The sequence below is a fragment of the Dama dama genome, chromosome 6 (genome assembly GCF_033118175.1).
Source record: "Dama dama isolate Ldn47 chromosome 6, ASM3311817v1, whole genome shotgun sequence".
NCBI classification, from domain to species: domain Eukaryota; kingdom Metazoa; phylum Chordata; class Mammalia; order Artiodactyla; family Cervidae; genus Dama; species Dama dama.
In genome coordinates this window covers 30,129,660-30,150,177 of record NC_083686.1, presented here as the reverse complement: position 1 = coordinate 30,150,177, position 20,518 = coordinate 30,129,660, and the positions used below count along the sequence as shown (strand labels likewise).

Genomic DNA, 20,518 nt, shown 5'->3' with positions numbered 1-20,518 from the left:
AAAATTTCGAGGACCATTTGCAAAGTAAAATGTGAAGGATCTATGATAAACAGTCACCATGTAATGTATGAACTACTGACAAATGACTGACAATTATTTAGAATTCAGAGAAGGGAATATCACAGAGGAATGGAATGGTGGGGGAAGCAGTCACTGAAGAGGTAAAAATTGAGTAGAACTTGAAAAACAAGTTGTGAAGAGGTGAGAAAAGAGTCTAGGCAGAGAGAAAGGTTCACTCAAAACCCAGGAAGAGAAAAACCATGGCATATTCTACAGACAGTGACTAAACAATTCTGGTTGGAATAGACAGTTGAAAGGACAATGTGTCAAAACAAAGAAAAAATCAAATTCCATATTTTGTCATATGGAATGTTCACACAAAATCATTTCTATACATTTTAATTCGTTGCTACAGTTTCCACTGGTGACTGGAATAACCACAGCCAAGGCCCAGAGTTCAATATGAAGCATATTTTCAGCATATATGTTTCTTTACTTCAAGAAGAAGAACTCATGATCATTGAACATTTCCTTCATATCAGATGGTGTGCTGAGCACTAAAGGGGCTTCCCAGTGGTGAAGTAGTGAAGAATCTGCCTGCCAGTTCAGGAGATGCAAGAGATGTGTGTTCGATCTCTAGATCCCTAGGTTGGGAGGATCCCCTGGAGTAGGAAATGACAGCCCACTCTAGTATTCTTGTCTGGAAAATTCCATAGACAGAGGAGCCTGATGGATTATAGTCTATGGGGTCACAGAGTCAGACACAACTGAGCAAGCACATACACTGAGCACTATATTCTGTTTCAGTGTTCTATTCAAATTAAAAGAAATTCATGCTGTTCTATGGTAGACCATATTTCACAGATTCAATTATTATATGAAAATATTAAATATATTCGAGTTGAGTAGCTCACCCAATGTCACATGATTATTGTCACAGAGGGGATTTAAACAGCTCTGCTCTCAGCTGCTATAATAACATCATCCATGGGATCTTCTTTCTCTAGACTTCTCTTTATAACTTTTTCTGTGGCATGTGTCCCCTCAGGTGCTCAGATTTTCTGTTATCCTGAGGCTTTTTATTTTTGCTGGGCTTTGGACATAGTTTTTTTAATTGGGGCTCTGGTTGTTCTTTATATAGGTACTGTCTTGACCAACATTACATAGTTTCCATCAGCTGTAGTAACTTCCTTAACACCTATAATCACTATCAGATATGTATTCATATACTCACACTAATTTCCAATGTTTTGTGGTTAAAACATTTTGCATAGCATGAACTAGCATTATATGTACTAACTTTCCCAATAACATAAGCCAAAAATAAAAAACTTTACTAGAGACAAATGAGACTAACTTCAATTGATTACAACAACCATTATTACTATACCCATAGTGAGAGATATGACTGGAAAGGTGAACTAAAATGTTAATTTGACTGTCTAGGTACAGAGGGTGAATTTTACATTGTAGCCTTAGGGATCCTTAAAAAGTTTTTTGAGTGAGACAGGGAAATGCTGAAGCCAATATTTTAGGAAGATATACTTGATGTTGGTATACAGGAAACTGAAGGAAAAAAAAACTAAAAGGCAAACATCTGGGAGACAATAACCCCAGGACTGAATATGAAATACATTTTTTTAAAAGGTAAAAGCAACATTACCTATATTACCTATATTGGATATTTGGCTTAATAGTAAGACAGAACATATGAGTCCTACCAAAATGATGATCATGCTCATAAACTGTAAAAGACACAATTTCCATGTTTAGCTGTGAACTAGGACGCTTAGTCCCATAGATTCAGCATCAACTTCCATACAGAGGAAATGCCTTCCATCAGGTCCCTTCTCTACATCCTTGAAGCTCATGGACCTAACCACCAATACTCCTCCATCTCTAATACACACACACACACACACGATATCTTCGTGGTCCTATGTTTCATTGTAGTTTCTTCCACATGAAGGACAAGCAACCCATTTATTGAGCACCCACTATAGGCAGCTGCTGTAAAAGAAAGTGAAAGTCACTCAGTCTTGTCCGACTCTTTGTGACCCCATGGACTAGACAGTACATGGAATTCTCCAGGGCAGAATACTGGAGTGGATAGCCTTTCCCTTCTCCAGGGGATCTTCCCAACCGAGGGATTGAACCCAGGTCTCCCTCATTGCAGGTGGATTCTTTACCAGCTGAGCCACAAGGGAAGCCCAAGAATACTGGAGCGGGTAGCTTATCCCTTCTCCAGGGGATCTTCCTAACCCAGGAATATAACCAGAGTCTCCTCCGTTGCAGACAGATTCTTTACCAACTGAGCTATCAGGGAAGCCCAGACAGCTGCTGTATCTTGATCTTATTGCCAAACCTTCAAACTAAGCCTATGGTAGGTAGTAAATATTATCTCTACATTAGAGAGGAAAAAAGCAAAGGGGAACTAAAAAGCCTGTTGATGAGGGTGAAAGAGTAAAGTGAAAAAGCTGGCTTAAAACTCAACATTCAAAAAAACTAAGATCATGGCATCTGGTCCCATCACTTCATGGCAAATAGATGGGGAAAAAATGGAAACAGTGACAGACTATTTTTTGGGCTCCAAAATCACTGCAGACAGTGACTGTAGTTATGAAATTAAAAGATGCTTCCTCCTTCGAAGAAAAGCTATGACAAAGCTAGACAGCATATTACAAAGCAGAGATATCACTTTGCCAACAAATGTTCATATGGTCAAAACTATGGTTTTTACAGTAGTCATGTACAGACGTGAAAGGTGGACCATAAAGAAGGCCAAGCACCAAAGAATTAATGCTTTCAAACTGTGGTGCTGGAGAAGACTCTTGAGATCCCTTGGACTGCAAGGAGATCAAACCAGTCAATCCTAAAGAAAATCAGTCCTGAATATTCATTGGAAGGACTGATGCTGAAGCTAAAAATCCAGTACTTTGGCCAGCTGGTGCAAAGAGTCCACTCATTGGGAAAAAAATTCTGATGCTAGGAAAGATTGAGGGCAGGAGGAGAAGGGGGAGACTGAGGATGAGATGCTCAGATGGCATCATTGACTCAAAGGACACGAGTTTGAGCAAATTCCAGGAGATAGTGAAGGACAGGGAAGCCTGGCATACTGCAGTCCATGGAGTTGCAGAGAATCGGACATGACTGAGTGACTGAACAACAGAGGAAGAAAGTGGAGCTCAGAGAGATTAAGAGTCTTGATCAAGCACCAGAGCTGGAATAACAAGAGTAACAGAGACCAAAAAAAAAAAAAAATGTTCACTTCAAGAACATTCTGCTCTTTATAAAATATATTCAGATTCTTCTTTGCCTCCTAAAATCTCTCATCAATGGCGAATGAATTTTTTCAGGCACAGCTTCTTAGACAACATTATCTGATACCATTAGACCTAACTTGGGTATGAAGAAATCTTTCTCCCAAAATACCAGCTTCCTCAATGTTCCCTGTAATTGGCAAGATCTCTGCTTCCTTGAAGAGTGTGCTTACTCATCCTTTCTCAAGAAAGTAGTCCTAAATGCTTATCTCTACCATATCTGAAATCATACTTTTGGAAAGCCAAGGAGGGGCAGAGAAATAGCAAAAGCAGCTAAAGTTCAATACATATCCAAGACATTCTTATCTATTCACAGAGAAAATCCCATTCATGTTGATGTTGGCTGATTAAGTGACACAGATATGATTTACTAACCTGGTTGAATACTGAATGCCTGAAAATGGTTCTATCTAAAGAATGAGCTGAGAGTAGTGCCCATGGAGTCCACTGGTTCATGAGAATATCCTGATTTATGTCCCTCTGCCTGCAATGTCCAGGCACTAAAGGTTCACCTGAGATGATTATTTCAGAGGGTCCAGCTGAATTTTTTGCAAAAGTTTGGCTGTCTCTAGTCTATTGTCTTCAGATATGAAAATATCTAGGAACCTCTGAGGAAAAAATCATAACATATTCATTATCCATCTAGTGTTTTTATCCTCTCTTCCAGGCCCAGAAAGTTATTTCAGTGTTTCCTTCTAGAGTGTGTATATGTTGAGGGGAAAGGAAAGGAGTTACTTTTACCACAACAAATATGAAGGTGAAACTCTTGAGAATACTGGCACTGGGTCACTAGCTTTACCTGAAGATTAAAAACCTACACAAAACAGATAACGGTTTATTTAACCCCTATTTTACATATATTTCCCCCAGCTCACCAAAATGATTGTCTTCAGAGTTTATGTTCATTATTCCTTCACTGTCTTCCCTGCAATCGAGTTCTCTGAATAAATACAGGGGTTGAGTTACAATTAAAAATAATGAGACTCCACTGGGCCAGTCTCCTTACATGAAATAAAAGGGTGTGGGTTAATTGCAGGAGTGGAGCTGTTATGGGTTTTTTTTTTCCTACCATTGAGCTTCACTTTGATTGGTGGATTGGCACTTTAAATAAAGGTTTCAGGTCTTCCCTGAATGAGAGATACAGAGTGAGTCCCAGGCACAGTCCAGAAAAAAATTTTAATCTTCTTTTCTTAGAACTATCTTGGTTGGCATCGCAAGGCCCTGAGAGCACAGTGCATGCCAGCATTGAAGGTAAAATGTGATTTTATGATTTCCATGTGATTCCTGTAAGTTCTTTTCTCCTATCTCCAGGCAGCTTTTATCTTCATTTGTCACCATAAGCTGAATAGTAGCTTATGGTGAACCATTATTAGCATGTTCCCAAGAAGACATGCCTAATACCCTTTCAGCTAAGGGAAAAGACTTATCTTTCGACTTTTTTGTTATTTGTGATTATTAGTGACAGTATCTAATTTGGAAAAGTATAGGAAGTTGAGCAAATCTCTTGACTAGTCAGATTTCTGTTTGTGTAAATGTAAAGTGCCATTTGAATTCACAGAATAAATGAGAGAGAATTCATTTTAGAAAGAGGAAAACTCTATTTAGAGACATATTTTACACTAATATCAAAGGAAATTAAAATATTTAGTTCATTTTTATTTTTAAAAGATCATTTTTGGCATGGTTTCCTGGACAAGCTAAACATAGAATGGTATACCCTTTATACCCGCACATAAAGGCTTGTTATGAAATGACTGTTGTTTGAATGCATTTCAAAATTTACTCTGGAAGGAAACAAAGTATAAAATTCTGTGACTCAAACTCTATAGATGAACATTTCACATAGTGGAAGGGATTTTTTAATTCATAATATATTTTATGAAATGAAATTATAGAATATTCATGGAAGTGTGCCCACATGTTCATTTAGGTGGTAGCTTTGCTAAAAAAAAAAAAAAATGCACTTAGAAATTTTTAAATTGTTCATCAATTCATTCTAAAAATTAGCTATTTAGCAATATTTAGTTGTTTTGTTTTTGAACCAGTCGTTTGGAAAAGCAGAGATTTGGCTGGTGGAAATATTGTCTTTAAACCATTCTGAGATTAAAAATTCATCTGATTTGATTCTCCAATCCAACTCTGTTTCAGATCCCACTTTTCAAAATGAAGGACGTGATACTGATCCTGTGCCTCCTGAAACTGAGTTCTGCAGTGCCGGTAAGTCAGTCCTCTGGGGGTACCCTAGTAGAGACATCACCAGACAGCAGACAACACTGAAGGACCTAGCTGAGTGTCCACAAAGGGACTCATTGGGACTAATCCAGTGCTTAGATGTCAGCCTTTACCATCCAAAAAGAAAGTAAAAGTGAAAGTTTTAGTTTCTCAGCCTATCTGATTCTTTGCAACCCCATGGACTATAGCCTGCAAGGTTCCTTTGTCCATGGAATTCTCCAGGAAAGAATACTTAAGTGGGTTACCATTCCCTTCTCCAGGGGATCTTTCCAACCCAGGGATAGAACCTGGGTCTCCTGCATTGCATGCAGGCTCTTTACCACTCTGCCACAGGGGAAAGCTTTACCATCCAAAAGCAATAGCCAAATATGTAATTTTCCTATTCACAAAGATATTTTAAATATTCCAAAGACAACTCCTATTATTCAACTCAGAGTTCGATCTTATTCAACTCAGAGTTATAAGATGTATGTGGTCTCCAATGATGTCACAGCACAGATTTATTATCAACTACCTGCTATCATTATGAAAGTGAAATGGAAAGAAGAAATTTCTCCAAAAAAGGTACATTTTCTTCTTCATTTTTAAAAGAACAATATTAGCCAAATTCCTATGGTTACAAAACTGAGCTAAATAATTCCATTTGAAGCTAGCAATTACCAACAGAATTGCTTTATAGGGAGATATTGGGTGACCGAAAGCTTTTCTTAAATTAAAACATGCCATGGCAATGGGGCACGTGTGCAGTCCTACCCCTGGCACATTCTCTCATATACTGAGATGTTTTAATATGAATACCATCCTTTGAGCACTGAACTACTCCCATCAATAATATGTGATTCAGTTTACATGAAGATTTTATTCAGCTCCTACATGAATTTGGAAAATATTGACTAAGCCCCTGCCATGAATCCAGCAACATGCTGGAATTGGAGACATGAAGATAAATGTGACGTGGTCTCTTATTTTGAGAACTTGTAAGTGGCCTCAAAATGAACTTTAAATATTTAAGTTCTTTGAGACAAAAGTTCTTTGGGTGTCTTAAAATATTTTGGAAAGGAGAGGGGTGGCAGTGAAAACTGACTACTAGGATGAAAACCTCCTTTCTATAGATTAAAAGTTTCTTTTCCATTGCTCAATGTGAATTTTAAATGAAAGAAAAACTGAAGCTGCCACCTTAGCTGACCTTTGTATGATACTGACATTGGGGTCACCTCAGCCACCAACCATCAATCTAACACCCTGACACTCTTGGAACCTATAATTGTCCACAACTGTGTCAATCAGGTCCACTTTGAGAAAGAGAACAATTGCTTAGGATTGTCAACTGACTGCCTGCCCAATCAGATGTCCTCCTTTTACTTCCCACTGGGGGAAGATATCCTCTATCTACATTCATGTAAATATTGTTCATTAATGCATGACTTGGATAAATAGAAGCAAAGTGTTCTTTGTCCTGTAGTTGAGTATGTTCCTGTTACCTTATTTTTGCATTGGCCAAAAGGAGGAAAGAAGGGTCAACTCTCACATTCCCTAAAATTCTGAACAATTTACTCACCACCCACCCACCCACCCGCCCACACACACACACACACACACACACACACACACACACACACACATATATCACTCTTTTTGCCTACACAGCTAACTTTTTTCTCTTCTTGGAGCATTTGCTACACATTTATAGCTCTTTTCCTTCTATCCATTTGCAAAATTGAATTATTCGGAGAAATTTGCACCATGATTCAGATGGTGGGATTTTCCCTGTGTTAGAAAGTAAGAAGTGGATAACATATGCTCAGAAAAATGTTCCTGAAATTCTTGTGCACAAAGGAAAACTATGTACTGGTGTGTTTTTCTATTTTCAGTGTGTAAGGAAGATTCTCATCAATAAAAAAAAAAAAAAACTGGGGGGGGGAGGAGTTTCTCTTGAAAGAGAACACCAATTATTCTTATTTCCATTTAGGCATTTCCTCAGCAACCTGGGATACCAGGCATGGCTAGTTTGAGCCTTGAGGTATGTATTGTCAAAGAGTATTTACATACAATCATTACAGAGGTTCGTTTCTGATAAGAGAGAAATACAAGGGCTGTTTCTCAGTTTTCTGAGCCAGAAGTCAGTGGTTGTCCTCCTGTGAAGTTCTAGAGAAGTTTATGACATTTATTAGAACCTCACCTTATAATTTTACTGCAGTTTTAAATTTTCAGGTGTTTTGGTCTTTAGAACACCACCTGTATGCAAATCAAAGCAATACTAATATTTAATGCATAATACATTAATTAAAACACATTGTTTTGAATTCACAAATAGTTCATACTTAGTTCCTTCTCATTACAGTGTACGACAAAGTTCCCATGAGGAAAGTTTATCTTACAAAATTTAATTGTGTATGAGGACTGTAAACCGCATTAACACTGTAAGATGCTACCTCCTGCATAGACTCTGTCTTATTGCAGTTCTTATAACTAATATATACTCTGCTTAGAAAATCCCAACAAAATAGAAATGTTTCAGGTATCAGTAGAAAACATACACAGTTAAGAATAGAAAAAATGTTTATGAGATTACAAATTTGTCACAAGGTCTTACAAAATTTATTTATATCATGACAGTCTGAGGGTAATCAATACTTGTATGTGCTAGAAGCTTTTTTCACATGGAAGCTAGTTTCACTGAGTTACTTTTTTTCTTACTTTCTAGCTTAACCTCAACTCAAAGCCTTCTAAACCTCTCCCCAGGAAAAAATGAAACTGACTTTCTGTAGAACTGGCAGCATTCTTGACCATCTATCTAGATACTTACCATTTTCCCCAGTATTTTTTATATTTATTATTTTGAGGGCTTTTTTTTTAACTTGGGAAGTAGGTAGGGTTGTTTTGTTTTGATTTGCTTTAGTTTGTTTGCCTGTGTGTGTGTGTGTGTGTGTGTGTGTGTGTGTTTTCCAAATTTCTCTTTGGGCTGGATTTGTAAAAGGTAAAGTAAATTAAATGGGAGGAAAAGAGTCAATGAGACAATGTCTTCATGATTACAGTGATATTTCAGTTGAATGGGCTATTTTCCCATGTTTCAATATGACTTCCACTTAAAGGATATTATCTCTCTTTTAATTAATGATAAAAAGTAATCTCACTATTTTAATAGCAATAATAACAACAATGGCAGAATCATATTTAACATTTCCACTTTTTAGTGATGATTTGTGTCTCCTATCTTATTCAAATTGACCCACCCCAAACTTTGTCTTAATATTATGATATGTTGAAAAATCAATTGTGTCATACACAAAAGGAACATATGTGGCAAACACTAACTGACTTTTCCTTTTCTTGATAGACAATGAGACAGTTGGGAAGTCTGCAGGGATTAAACATGCTTTCTCAGGTAATCATATTTTCAAATATTTCTCACTGCAAATATTCATGGTATTTGTGGTAGTGATATTAGCAGCAGCATGGTAATTCATAAAATTTGTTTGTGAATAAACAATATCCTAACTACTAAAAGAGCAAAGAGTAACTGAAATAACCTAAAACAAAATAAGGACCTAGGATGGTAGGGATATAGGATAGGGATATAGGACCTAGGATAGGTATGGATAGTAGGGAAAAATAAAAATAATGATGATTTTTCTTTAGTACAAAAAAAATTCTTTTTTGTATTATCAATTTTATTATACAGCCCAAAATATGAATGCTTTTAAAAAAGCAAAATCTCAAACAAGTTTATGGAAATATTGCAGACTGGCTCAGAATGGAAAGCAAATCTACTGGAAGACTTACCTATCCACATTAATGAATATCACTCTAACTTTTGCTATTTCTGCACTTTCTGTGATTTTTTTAGAAAATGAAAACCAAGACAACAGAGAAATATAATCATACATTTTTTTTTCTCCATGTCTTTAGTATTCAAGATTTGGCTTTGGGAAATCATTTAATTCTTTGTGGATGAATGGTCTTCTCCCACCGCATTCCTCCTTCCCATGGATGAGACCAAGGGAACATGAAACTCAACAGGTAAGTTAGTTGCATCAACATGTCTGAAACTTCAAGCTTTAAAATATTCCTCTGCTTGCTTTCTCTAAGTTGTCCTATACTAACCACAGACAGGTAATAGTAATGAATAAAAAAAAAACCCAAATAAAATAAATCAAAATCTATAACTGTTTTTAGCACTTAGGAAAATTTAAAATGAAATGGTCCAGAATTTCAACCCATTTTGTATATCTATTTCAAATAGGAAGATATGACTTCCAAAATAAAAGAGACCTATGTTAAAGATATGAACAGTAAAAGTAAATAAACTATAGACTCAAAATGAAAGCAGGCTATATCCTGGAAAAATCTAATTTTAGTCAAGATTCCCTAAAAACTAAAAGACACATTTAAAATGATGCCAAAGTCCTAGTTAAAACACCATGAGCCCTATAGCAATTAATAAATATATTAATCAGTTTATTATTATTTATTTATTTGGTGCCTAATAAATACATAAGCCAAATGATAGATTGGCTTTCACTCCATAGATTGGGAATGAAAGTGAAGTCATTTAAGAATGGCTGTAAAGTTTATGAAATTTCACATCAGATTAGGAGAAAAGACAAAACAACCACATTACAAGGTGCTGAGCTGTGAGGCATTAGTAATGAATGAAGTATAGGTACTAATGAAAGCCAGGGAGTTTAGAGACAGGAAATGCTTAAACAGGTAAAGCAGAGTTGACATTGTGGTGAAACTTCTAAGCCACTTTGAAGTGGTTGCAACCAATTTAAAAATCATAGGGATTTATTCACAACAGGTCATTTCAAAGAGGAGCAACCAACCATGGTTGCCTGAACAGGAAGCTTTGATTTCAGATGATTTTCCACAACAAACAGCATTACTGACCAAGCTACATTTAGTGGGACAGTAAATCATGTTAAGGGTGATTCTTTCTCCACATGATTATTTCCAAATTGAATTCATGATGCAAGAATTCGACTGGTATTTTATTTGGTTATCCTTTCTCTTTCCAAAAAAATTTATCATCTATCATGTGCCAGGAACTTAGAAGCTAGTTAAGTCCTGGGACTATGAAGATAAATAAGACAGAGTATTCTGTATTAGTTGAATAAGGGATAAAGACATGGCATAAATCATTGTAATCCACTGAGAAGGTGGACACAGAGGCAGTTGCAGGAACCCAGAGGAGAAACCGGCTCATTCTACCCCGAAGTTCACACAGCTTCCCGCCTACATGAGCAGTGGTCGTCAGTCCCAGCGGAAGCAGGGGCGGTAGACACCTACCGATCTTACCCAAATAACACGGCCTTTAAGCAAATAGGTGCTTTCTGTGTAACACAGCTTCACGGCAAGTCCCACAGACTCTCCTGCAAGTCCGAAGTTCCCCAAGACCTTTCGCTTTAGAAATTCTAGACCGCACAGTTCAGCGAGCCATCGCTTCCTGACGCTCCTTTCAAATTTCTCTGCAGTATGAATATTCTTTGCCTGTGCATCCCCCACCTCTCCCATCGCAGCCATCCCTGCAGCCTCAACAGCCAGGACAGAAACCTTTCCTCCAGCCCAACGTTGTCACCTCCATCCAGAACGCAGTCCAGAAGGGCGTACCTCAGCCTCCGATTTACCAGGGACATCCGCCCTTGCAGCAAGCAGAGGGGCCAATGGTTGAACAGCAGGTGGCGCCATCAGAAAAGCCACCAGCGACCGAGGTACTTCCTTTCTCTGAAGTCCTGTCAGGATCATCCATTAACTTAGTGAAAGAAAACCAATTTGCAGAGCACATTTAAATAATCAGAGCTTTGGGTATAATGCACGAAAATATAAATATGTATCCAAGCAATTGACATATTTGGGAGTAGAACACTGATATCCATTCCTGCCTTCTGCCATGTGAGATGGGGGTTACGGATTCTAAAAGATCCTGTTCCTCTAAAACTGGTCTCTTAGTTGCAAAAGTGAAAGCTTTCACTGAAACTAGGATAGTCCAGAGAAGTCTGGGCTTCCTATCATCAAGCTCTTTTTCAGTGCTAGAAGACTGAGAAAAGTGATTGATCCGTCAGCATTGCAAGTAGTGTTGCTGCATTACTAGTTCTCTGTCTGGTAGCTGTTGTTTGTAGTTTAGCAGTTAAGTCGTGCCCGACTCTTTGCGACCCCATGAACTGTGCGCACCAGGCTCCCGTGTCTCGTGGGGTGAGATACTCCTATCTGGTGGTAGAGAAGACAATCAAGCCAAAGTATCCTGTGATAATATAGAGAAAAAAGCAATGGACAGAAAGGAAGTTACCATGTAACTAGTATGTTGCAGGCATTTAACATTCTCCGATATCATCCTGACTCCCATCCTATAAAGATAGATATTATCATCCTTTTTTAAAGAGAAAAAAAAAGATACTGAGAGGTTATAAAATTTTCCCAGTATCACACAAAAATTAAGTGACAGGGCCAGGATTCAAACCAACCTGGCAGGCTCTGATCCCAAAATTCATTAGTTTCTATGCTGCAAGACCAAACAAATTCGTGACAGACATGACACATCCCCCCTGCTGTGCACTTGAGTCGTGTCAGTAAGGGGCAATTGTAACCTTGTAGGTTGTATCCTCCAAGCTGAAATGAAACTAAAAACATGGAAATTCATTTTAGATTGCTTATATGTAATCGTAAAAAGGATCAGAACCCTTTAAGTTCATTTTGTCTATTCTGATTGCTCAGTAATTTTAATATTTATCTGTAATGCAGCTACCAGAAATGGATTTTGCTGATCCACAAGATCCACCGGTAAGTACAAATCTCAATAAGATACTTTCTTGGGGAATACATCTCTATACTTTAAGGAAGAAGAGTAAAAAATTTTAATTGTCCCATTTATTCATAAATATGAAGTATAATGGGTTGCTTTGTTTTCTTAAATATTAAACACTGAATATTTATCATAGTAGTTCATCTGAAAATGTATTTCATATAACTCTTAGAAATGTCTATAATGGGAGGTTTGCTGTGTTATAGCAAATATGAATTGCTTATTCTCTTTCTACCATTTAAAGATATTTCCAATAGCCCATTTGATATCTCGGGGACCAATGCCACAAAATAAACCATCTCCAGTAAGTTTTTTTAATACCACTTCTCTGTTTGTGATTTATTTAAAAACTTTTCTCTTGGGAATGCATTATGTGATGATTATTGTATTTATATTTAGCTTTACCCAGGAATATTTTACGTGACCTATGGAGCAAATCAACTGGTAAGTCATTATCCTATTTTAGTTAATTTAGTGTTAACTTAGGAGATAATATTATAAAATCCAGGTCTCCAACAATAGATCCCATATTTTCTGACTGCCGAAGTTAGCAACCGAAATGGCAAGGAGGCACTCTTCCTATTTGGATGATTCCGGCCAAGCATACAAACACACACACACACACACAATGGCATTAAAGAAAAGGTAAATAAATTTTCTATCAGAATATCCAAATTGGCTACTTTTATTCAATAATGATTCATCTCTCCACTTTACTCCACCTCTGGACACAGCATTAATATTAAAGTTTAAGGAAAGACCAATTGACTTTTTTCTTGAGTATCTACAAAGATAATAGGAGTCAGCTGGTTCATAATATGATTCAGCGTTTCTTTTTGAACAGAACGCTCCTGCCAGACTTGGCATCATGAGCTCAGAAGAAATGGGGGTGAGTAATGTCTTCAAACTCTTCTTAAAACAGTGGCCAAGGGAGAACAGTCACAGATGACTGGCTTCAAGAGGCATTGGCCATGAGTGTAGCTGAATATACAACATGGGACTCAGGTTGTTCCACTCCAAACCTAAAAACTGGATTCTGAAGCAGCATGCAAAGAATCATCACATTTCCCATATAACTGTTTCTGAGTGATGAGCATTCTTGCACATAGGATTTTGCCCCATTTCTTGAACGCACGGAGCACAGGAGCAACATCTCTTGAAAAGCCATCATTATTGAACAGCAAATGCTTCAAGCCAAAAAAGAAACACATGGTTCATGAAGTTCCCCTTACTTCTCAGACAATTTAACCCCTCAAAACAACAAACTCAACAAAATAACAAATCATTTAGACCTCAAAATTGAGAGATCAAAAAGAAAAAAATTAACCAAACTTAAAATTTGATTATTGTAAAATTCCAAGTACATTAATGACTTAAGTATATTCTTACTGTTATCATTATCCATGCATATTACAACTTTAAAATTTGAGATCAACAGACTCACAATTGGACTTTTTCTCTCAGAAATTTCTATGTTATATCTGTTAGAACACAAAACAAAACCATACCAAAGTAACAAATCATTATCAAATCATATCAAATTAATAAATACAGATCATGTCAAATTAATAAACACACATAAGCATGCTATCATTAAAAGAAAACTTGAATCTCAAATTATTGAATGCCTTCTGTGAGTGAGACACTTAAAAAGATCTTCTGGAGATAAGTTAAATAAAATAAGGTTTCTGATCTCAAGGAGTTTACAGACTAATCAGCAGGAAAAATAGATAGCAGAGCAGAAAATGTGAAAATTATGTGATAAGGGTCACAGCCCAGGGGTTCACAGTACCATCTCTGGAGGAAATGAGGTGAAAATCTGAGAGTGGAGAGCCAGGAGAAGGTAAGAGGGAAAAGAACGGACTCTACATAACACAACATACATAACTGACTCTACAAAACAGGTTGAAAATTCAAGTGTCAATTTTCATTTTATAATTTTAATTAACTTATTTATATTCTGCCTCAATCTTAAAAGATTTTCCTGTAGCTTATAAAAAAGACAATAAATATCACACACAAAAAAAACTGAAGATAGAATTTTAAAATGAGTCAAAATGAGAATACAAATATGTAAGTTACAAGGCCATGCACAACCATTGTAAGTAGCCCAAGATTTTGGTTCTGAAGTGTTTTGCAACAAAGGAAAAAAAGGAAACATGGTCAGTTCTAGAATTTTAACTGTCCACAGGAAGAAAATGTTACCATTTCTCCAGAGGAAAGAAGGAAGGAGGGGAAGAAGAATGAAAGAAGGAAGGAAGAAAAAATAAAAGAAAAAATATTACATGGGGCTTCATTAATTTGAGAGATACTGAGAAATGATATTGACAAGGTCCTCCAAAACTCTGCTCAACCAGTTTAGGAACGGATCAGATTTATGTTTGTTTTATGACGGTACTGCCCATTTCAGCTGCTTATTGTTTTCTTAAAACTAAATTCAAACTACCTTTTGCCTGTAGACGTGGTTCTTCCCTACTTCCCTGCTTCTCTTCTTCCCTTTCAGCAAACATTCAAAGGGTCTTCATCTCCCTTTCAAAGAAGTGAGCGCCCCACTCAGAAAAAATGCAGAAGTCAACTTAGCGAGAAATGTGCTTACACAAAGCTTTCAGCCAATTCCCTGTTCCCTATCAGTTTTTTTGTGGCTTCTCAGTGAATTTGACCAGGTATAATTGCATGGAATAGTTAACAGTATGTGACCATAGTGTTTTTGGTAAATGATTTTTTCCAGGGAGGAAGAGGAGGCCCCGTGGCCTATGGAGCCATATTCCCAGGATTTGGAGGCATGAGGCCCAGCCTTGGAGGGATGCCCCAGAACCCAGACATGGGTGGGGACTTTACTCTGGAGTTTGACTCCCCAGTCGCTGCAACCAAAGGCCCGGAGAAGGGAGAAGGAGGTGCACAAGACTCCCCTGTGCCGGAGGCCCACCTAGCCGATCCAGAAAGCCCAGCTCTCCTTTCAGAGCTAGCACCTGGTACCCTCGGAGGGCTTCTTGCTAATCCTGAGGGCAATATTCCCAGCCTGGCAAGGGGCCCTGCAGGGCGCGGAAGGGGATTCCTTAGGGCAGTCACCCCAGCAGCTGCCGACCCACTGATGACCCCTGGATTAGCTGAGGTTTATGAGACCTACGGTGCTGACGAGACCACAACTCTGGGTCTCCAGGAAGAAACGACCATGGACTCCACAGCAACCCCTGACACTCAGCACACATTGATGCCAAGAAACAAGGCCCAGCAGCCCCAAATCAAGCATGATGCGTGGCATTTCCAAGAGCCCTGAGAGTCTGGAGATATCGGCTACTTTCTGTATGCACAAGCTCCCCAGCTTTGTCCCCATAGCATATCTGTTTGCGAAAACACTTATTACCCTTCTGCAGCAAAGGCATTAAAAGTGCTAAACACATATTAATAAATACAAGTGGCTAGAAATAGTGTAGGTCCCCTTCTTGCTTTCATTCTCTTATTGAAATAAAATGTGCCGCCTGTCTCTGTGATTTAGAAATACTATTAATAACATCAGAGCAAGTCAAAGGGTCTCCGCATTTGAAAATCACTGTTTCTTAGCTATCTTGGCATTACAGAATTTCTCCTGCTAGCATGACACTGTTATATCCAGGAAATGTGACACTACTTTGGAAGTTTTTCTTTAAGCAAAGGCACATATTCTTAGAATTATAAGTTATTTCATTCAAACGTTATTAAACAGGGACTGGTCGATAATCCCTGACTGGTATTACTGGGTTTGGTTTACTGGATTTAAAATTCTCATTTGTAGAGTATTTTATTTAATCTAGTAAAAACATCTAGCCTATTTTAAATAAAGAATTTTTCTCACTGAAAATATCAGGAATTATACGCTTATTATTTACATATGTTTAAATGGTTAAGAGACGCATACTTATGCCCTGCCTTTGCTACCCTTTAACTCATTTTATTCAACTTGTTTTCCTTTCCTGGCAAGTTTATTGAGTATCTACCGATACCCTCGGCACTGTGCTAGGGAACAGGGACACGGCCCCTTCCTCTGAGCTTTCAACAGGGGTGATTGACAAGCAGACAAACAACCACAATAATAACAAAAATCTGGTGGCTCAGACGGTAAAAAATCTGCCTGCAATGAGGGATACCCGGGATCGATTCCTGGGTGGGGAAGATTCCCTGGAGAAGGGAACAGCAACCCACTCCAGTATTCTTGCCTGGAGAATTCCACGGACAGAGGAGCCTGCCAGACTACAGTCTATGGGATCACAAAGAAATGGACACAACTGAGCAACTAACACACACGCACGCACACGTGCGCATGCGCACACGCACACACACGTGCACACAATAACAAAAACAGCCGCTCAAGACCAAGCTTGAGTACTTTACACGTATCATCTCACATCAGCACTGCAGAATAGATACCCCCAACCCCCCAACACATGTGAAAAGTGCTGTAACAAGGTGAAGAACAGAGTACCCGGGAACCACAGAGATTAGGGGCATCTCCAGGCTAAGGTTACGAGTATGCGAGGGGCTGGGAGGGAATCACACAAGTTTTCTCAGAACAGTATCGAAAGCATCTGCAGAATAAGGCCTCCGAGAGGAAGAAACCCAAGAGTCATATGGGCACCATGTGAGAATTAGCTCATTTCTGTGAAACATAATGTGGAAAAAAGGAACCCAGATAATGATCATTACTCGTCACCAAAGCTAGGGTTGTATCAGCCAGGGCTACTTGCCTAAATCAAGAGGTTCGAAGGCCAGATCTGAAAGTCACCTCACCCCTAAAAAGTAACCTCCTCCCTCATTCTCTCCATTTCCTCTCAAGATGCCCAGACCAGGCCTCAGAGTCTGTGCAACTCAGATTCCTCTCCATCTCTTGTGGAGATTTTGGAGAAGCCAAGGAAAAGAGCCCTGAGATGCCTCCTCACCTGGGCTATTTCAGGAGCCTTAACAGGACCATGAAGCCACTTCTTATTTCCTCCCTCTCTTCAGGCAGAGCTCTGCTCATCCCCACTCCATGGGCTGGAGCTGAAGGAGAGATGCAGGGGATAAAAATTCAGTCTATGTCCCAGAGTGGCTCTGGCAAAAGTGCGAGGATAAGAGAGTGACGGCCACCGCGGCCAGCAGACGTCCACTGAGACCCACCTTAGCATTCCGGACAGTCTCCTAAAAAGCAACGCCATTAAAGACATATAGACAGGTATGGGTTCAAACCTTGACATCACATCTAATTATGAGTCTTTGAAAGTGAGACTTTGTCTCTCTGTTCCTGTGTTTTCATGTCCCTAAGGGAGTCGGAGTGCAACTCACCCCACAGGGTTGCTGTGAGAACTAAATGAGATAAAGTCCACAAACAAAATTGCCACATCATAGTAGTTTCCTTCTTTTCCTACTGATCCTTTTCATAAGGAGAACCTAACAAAACAGCTTCAGTAACAGTGGAGAAATGGAACATTCCCATTATCTGACGAAACTGGGCTTTTCCATTCACACTCCACACCCTACCCCTTTTGTCCTTCTTTGTAATTCAGAGCAAGCATTTACAAGATCACATATGCTGGTTTCCCTGATGAATACTGTCATACAACAGGCTCAAAGTTGGTCTCTGCTATTGGCAGGTGGGCACTTAATTGTGTTAATAGTTAGATCAACTTTGACAAGGGGGATACCAAGTTGTTGATACCCTACCATCACGGTCACTTTAAGCACCAGTCCATGAGCAAACACCAAGGCGGGCTCAATATACCCCACAGGAGGAGCCATCCTCATTACTGAGAATTCCCTCCACTATGACTCCCCTCCACTGGACATTTACATAAGAAATAAATATCTTCCTACTATAGCCCATTCTAAAACATTTAAGTAGCCTGCCTTCTAGACATCCTTATCAGTAATTGTCCAGTTTTGTTCTTTCTGACGCCTTGAGCAGCTGACCAGTCTGGTGTTGACACTGAGTTGGTATTGATCCTGAGTTGGTATTGATCTACATCTACATTTGTTCTTCCACACAAAGGAGACACCAGATATACTATTTGGAGTTCTGTCCACTCAGTGGGCTTGTGCTGTATTAGCTGTACACTTCCAGCTGATGCTAGAGTACAAAAATCCATAAGCCAGGTACACATACCTTCCTATTCATTGATTGATCATATATAGGGTAGTCGTAACTGGTTCTCCAAATTAGGACACTTTTGACAATGAAAAGTGGCGTCATGAATGATGAATAATAACAGGTATAAACCAGTACTACCTAGGGCAAACCTGGATATCTGCTTATTCTAGTCATTCAGAACGCCCCGTGAAACCAGATGTATGCATTGAGGGAAAGGCATCAAGTTATAAAGAGGAAGTATATGAAAGTCTGAACCTGTTGCTTACACAAATTACTTGAGGCCTTAGAATCTTCTAAAGCCTGATTATTTTCATTTATGATGGTTACTTCTGTTTATACTGTTTTATGGTTCAACGGATCATAAATCATCCAGTTCAGGATGAGTAACTCAAATAGCATAATCATTTGGCATCCCCAAGTCAGCACATTGGTTCTATTAGGGTCCAGTAGCAAGGCAAGAACTTCTTTTCACAAAGAAAATCCTAAGGTTCCATGCCCTTATTCTCCTGTCAGGGCTTGTCAGAGGTCCCATAAAGCCTCAGATACTTCCATGAGCCCCTGAGTCATAAGTCATAATGCACCTGTAACATAGACGCTTATGCTACTGTATGTACACCTTTCTTGACCTAAGTCCCACTCAAAACTGGCCACATTTCAAGTCATACACTATGTAGTATATGTTGTCCTCAAAACACAAGATAAATCCCAAAGCATTGAGCTTCTCTCATCTTGCCCAGTAGTGCAAGCTGCCTCAACTTGCATTTTGCTTTAGCTATCTTGACATGTCCCATGCTCCTAGGCCTCTAGAAATGTCAGGAACCCCATATACTTTTCCAGTATTTATCTTCCACCTTCTGGCTTGATTCTTCATGCTAATAAAAACCTGTGGCATTGTATTTTCAATGGAATGGACTAGCATGGTTTCCAATGGGATTTGAAGATGATCACAGACCCTCAGGACTATTTTATGATGGATTACAAGAGAGGTGACACAGTCCTGGGGCAAGACAGTTTAACTCTGTATTGTCCCTGCCCTTTAAAAGCAAACTGTTTCTGATTTTTCTTACTGACTGGAATAGAAAGAAAGTATCTGACAGATAAATAACCACATATGACATGCCATGGCTATACTAATTCGTTCCAATAAAGCTACCACATCTAGAACTCAAGCTACAACTGGCATCACCACCTGATTGATTTTGCAATAATCCACTGTGTCCCCATAACCCATGTAGCATTTGCGTCAGTCAAACAACTGAGTTAAATGGGGATATGGTAGGTCATCTTCGCTTCCTTTTCTCTCTCAAGCCTTCAGTGGTGATACTAATTGCTCTCATTCTCCCTACAGGTCTTACCATCTTGTCAAGGGGATTGGAGGAAGCAGTACAGTTCTAGGAGCTTCCTTCCACTTGGCCTGTCCTACCATTATAGATTTTATTCCACTGGTGTAGGAATCAGTGTGGAATTTTGTCAATCACTAGGCATATCTCCTCTGACTATACATTCTGGGTCTAGGGAAGTAACCACAAGACAGAGTCACTGAACCCCCCCCCCCGCCCCCCCACCATGAGATGGATGTGGACCAATTCTGTCTCTTATCTGACTTCCAAAGCTTTAATTGGCAAACTGTTAGGCTTTTCAGGTTCAGAACCACTGTCTAATAACCTCCAGAAAGCCTGTGTATTTCTCTTCCCCGACTCTACTCTATATGGTCACCATCGTAAACTGCCTCTGGTCTCTCCAGAGAAGACCTAGGGAAACTTCCATAACATACATACACGGTCTTTCTCACAGAGACCTTGTCTCCCCTCAGATAAGGGGCTCCAGGTCTGGGAAGTAGGTAAGAGCATGTGAATTCCACTGTGGTGACTTGAGTTAGGCTCAGTGAATCTGGAAACTTACCTTTTTATGCCAAGCAGCACCTTAACAGGATGTCCATAATTGTTTTCCAGAGACTTATGATCTTTTAGTCACCACCACAGATCCCTGCTGGTCAAAGCATCCTGACTACCATTCCATCCTGTGACTTAGTGTGGTAATTGCACCCTCCTTATCTCTGAGAGACTTGGC

At 39.0% G+C, this 20,518-nt stretch overlaps 1 protein-coding gene and 1 long non-coding RNA gene across 2 annotated transcripts; one reads left to right on the top strand and one right to left on the bottom strand.

Annotated features, from left to right (window-relative positions):
- Positions 1-2,331: 2,331 nt before the first annotated feature.
- On the top strand, positions 2,332-16,036 carry AMBN (ameloblastin). Its single transcript, XM_061145227.1, has 11 exons — positions 2,332-2,383; positions 5,469-5,537; positions 7,522-7,572; positions 8,890-8,937; positions 9,462-9,572; positions 11,027-11,263; positions 12,291-12,329; positions 12,596-12,655; positions 12,751-12,795; positions 13,196-13,240; positions 15,080-16,036. Exons 1-11 carry the CDS (start codon positions 2,381-2,383, stop codon positions 15,626-15,628), a joined length of 1,257 nt encoding a protein of 418 aa, XP_061001210.1. The 5' UTR covers positions 2,332-2,380; the 3' UTR covers positions 15,629-16,036.
- Positions 13,209-17,534, bottom strand: LOC133058527 (uncharacterized). Its single transcript, XR_009693345.1, has 3 exons — positions 17,482-17,534; positions 17,265-17,364; positions 13,209-13,538 (listed from the first exon to the last, which is right to left on the bottom strand). It is a non-coding gene; the product is annotated as an uncharacterized LOC133058527 (long non-coding RNA).
- Positions 17,535-20,518: the final 2,984 nt, after the last annotated feature.